Raw genomic sequence first — 3,195 nt, 5'->3', positions numbered from 1 at the left:
GTTTCATTTATCTATTTCTGCTTTTATTTCTAATTATGTCAGTGTCGGTCCTCCATACTGCAGAACTTGAAGAGGTAGTTCAGTGGCTGAATCAGGTGTGTTGGAGCAGAGAAACAAGTAAAACGTGCAGGGCTGCGGCCCTCCAGGACCAGGACTGCCCACACCTGGGTTAGATTGATGTTCGCTACTAAAAAATCAAGGCAGGATTAAGTTGTTTTTAAAATACAGGGGAAAAGTGATCTTTTTACACTCAAACCATTTACACTATTACAGTAATATGTTGATGTTTCAAACTAAAAAACACTGCTCTGTAAATAACATCTACTGTTCAGATTAACATGAATGAGGTCATGTTTAAACTCCACAATTATGTTGGCAACAGCATTTAAGTTCAAATCTGTTAGTAGCAGAATCTTTGTGTTTAAAAAAATCTGACCTATGAAACTAAATTGTGACCAATTTGAAACAAAAAAGGGATAAATTGAGACTAGATTACAAAAAATGTCTGCACACCACTTGTAGAAATGTTGCCATTTATCAATACAAAACTTGCTAAACTATTCCAGTTTAGTGTCTCCAGCATAATGCCAGACAAGTCAGAGAAAGTCAAAGGCCTCTGAACAACTTCAGAACAGATTTTTACAGAAAGTTTAGATGTAGAAAAAATTATCTCAACTTAAAACTGTCAAAAGCTGAAACAAACAACTCCCCCCAACTGTTTATAAGCATCAAAGAGATGTGAGAGCTATGAAGTAGGCCACGCCCCCAAGCAAGGCAGGTAAACAGAGGTGAAATCCTCTCCACTTTCATTAAAAATAATAAGAAACAAAACAGAATCTCTTCATGAGGGCTCAGTTCTAAAACATCTGAGTTATTTTCTGTGTCCTGTTGGCATCCTTCACTCAGAGGAGATATTGCCAAACATGTGGACAAGGCTGAGAGAGAACCTGAACCACAGCCTGTTTGAAATGCTTTTACACAGTAGAGTTGTTTCTGATGAAATTAAATGATAAAAGTGACTAGGAGGGAAAAGATCTAAAGTTAAACTTTGCTGTAACTTATTCAGACAATAAATACCTTTTAGTGTTAAAACCGTTTCATTCTAAGAACTAAAGCAACATAAATACAGAGACGGCTGCAAGCTGCTCCTCTCGTTCAGCTAACTGCAGCTAATGTTAGCATCTAGCTTCACGGCTACGACTCATCAGTTAACGTCCATCTGCAGGTTTATCTTCTGACAGCTTCAACGTTGTCTCCAGTTCCTTTTCAAACTAGTTCTAACAAATAAAATGCTTTATTTGAGCACCGCTCCGTCTTCTGGTGGATCTCAGTCAAAGTGTAGTTGAGTATGGGATAAATCTTGTGTCAGCAGGAACTGAATTTGAATTGCTCAGATTGAATCTGAATGTGCATAATTTGAAATTGAATGCATTGGTTTGAAAACAAATTTCACTAAATTGAAACTGAATTTAATGAGTTGCATCTGAATTAATTTGCTTTGAAACTGTATTTTGTTTTATTAAAAATATTGATCAGATTCTGCTGCTGACTGATCCATGATGTGATGTAAATGTAACAGTTGAAATTATTCACTGCAATAAAATAACTGTTTTTTCTCTTCACTTTTACAGTGGATCACATCAACTCTGTTACAAACAGAAGGAAAGCTTCACCAAAGTGAAACATAAATCTGTGGATCTGTGTTTGATTACTCTGCCTGGCTTTCTCAAGGACCAGGATGTGACACAAAAATCTGAATTATGGAACTGAAAGTGAAAGTAGTCAAACTGAGTTTTTAATAAATCAAAATACAGTTTCAAACCATTAAATTCAGTTTCAACTTAGTGAAATTTATTTTCAAACCAGTGCATTAAATTTCTAATTATACACATTCAAATTCAATTCCTGCTGGCACAAGATTTATCCCATAGTCGAGACCCAAGTCCCGCCCCTGATCGACTAGCAGGCCTGTCTAATGTATTTAAATGACAGCTGCGCCTCTGATAGGTCCAGAGAAATGTTTGTTAAATCTCTGAAGTTGTGGACATGTGTTGTAGTTAGTTATTGTGTGTGTGTGTGTGTGTGTGTGTGTGTGTGTGTGTGTGTGTGTGTGTCTGACCCTGCTTTGGGACAGCAGGCTGTAGCAGAGCTGCTGATGCCTGACTCCACGTTCTCCACCACCAAGTATTTGTCTGAAGAGCTGAGCTTCTCTTCATCACTGAAACAGACAAGGAAACACAAACGGATCAGAACCTGATGCCAAGCATCATTTTCACCACAGAAACACAAAACAAAAAGGGAAATGGAAAACTGGAGTTGTGCTAAACTGACAAAGAACACAAAAGGATGGTTGTGTGTGGATGGAAGAAGTCTGAATGTACAGCAAATGGAGAAACAAACGATTTGTGCTCAGGTTTTAGAGCAGACTAATGGTTGGCACACAGACTGAGTTCAACATCTTTAGCCTCTAGTTGTTCTCATCAGCCGTCAGTCTTGCTTTGTCTCAGAGAACCACCAATAATCTTGATGAGGACTCAATCAAAGCAAAACACCTGCAAGCATCCAGATATAATGAGACGCTACACAAACCACTGAGCGCTGTGTTCATGGTGTTTTAAAACAGCCATGTTTTTTCTTCACAGAATGAAACAAAAATAGGATTTTAGAGAACAGATATGAGTTTTAGAGGACTCAAACTGTTTATAGCATGAATAACGTTTAGTTAACCTACAGCTAGTCTGAAAATACTTTTTCCTTTATTTCCAAGCATCTGCCAACACTGCTAAAAACAAACAAAAACTAAAAACATGCTAAATTAAAGCCAAGCTTTTGTAAACCGTGTGCTAACAGAGGACACTGCTGTACAAAAAAGGGAAACATGCAAAGATCACTACAGTCCAAAAAATAAAATAAACTGTGTAGAACTAAAACAGTCCAGTTCAAATTACTCCAACAAAATTATTTCATTTCCTGTGTTTGCTTCATGTGTTCATCTAGTTATCTTTTTAAATCTTGAATAACTCTATTAACTATTATAATTTAATGTTCATTCATTTCAGAATCAACTGAACATCCCAGCAAGTTGAATAGAAGGTTTGACCGTCCGTCATTAAACAGAGGTGGAGGCCTCCGTTTTCAGCTGTCCCCCTCCTACAGTGCTGCTATTGCCAGTATCACTTCACCCCCTGTTAACAA

The 3,195-nt window shown here is 37.4% G+C and overlaps 1 protein-coding gene across 1 annotated transcript in view; it reads right to left on the bottom strand.

The window, feature by feature from the left end:
- The window catches only part of ppp6r3 (protein phosphatase 6, regulatory subunit 3), a gene marked incomplete at its 5' end in the record, with an annotated part of 37,680 nt that overhangs the window by 1,806 nt on the left and 32,679 nt on the right, over positions 1-3,195 (bottom strand). Inside the window, 1 exon segment of the mRNA XM_014033184.1 lies at positions 2,120-2,218. Within this exon segment, the coding sequence (XP_013888638.1) occupies positions 2,120-2,218 (99 nt within the window).

Source organism: Austrofundulus limnaeus, unplaced genomic scaffold (genome assembly GCF_001266775.1).
Source record: "Austrofundulus limnaeus strain Quisiro unplaced genomic scaffold, Austrofundulus_limnaeus-1.0 Scaffold1657, whole genome shotgun sequence".
Taxonomy (NCBI): Eukaryota; Metazoa; Chordata; class Actinopteri; order Cyprinodontiformes; family Rivulidae; genus Austrofundulus; species Austrofundulus limnaeus.
The sequence above is the reverse complement of the archived record's forward strand: the minus strand, read 5'-3'. Positions and strand labels throughout refer to the sequence as shown.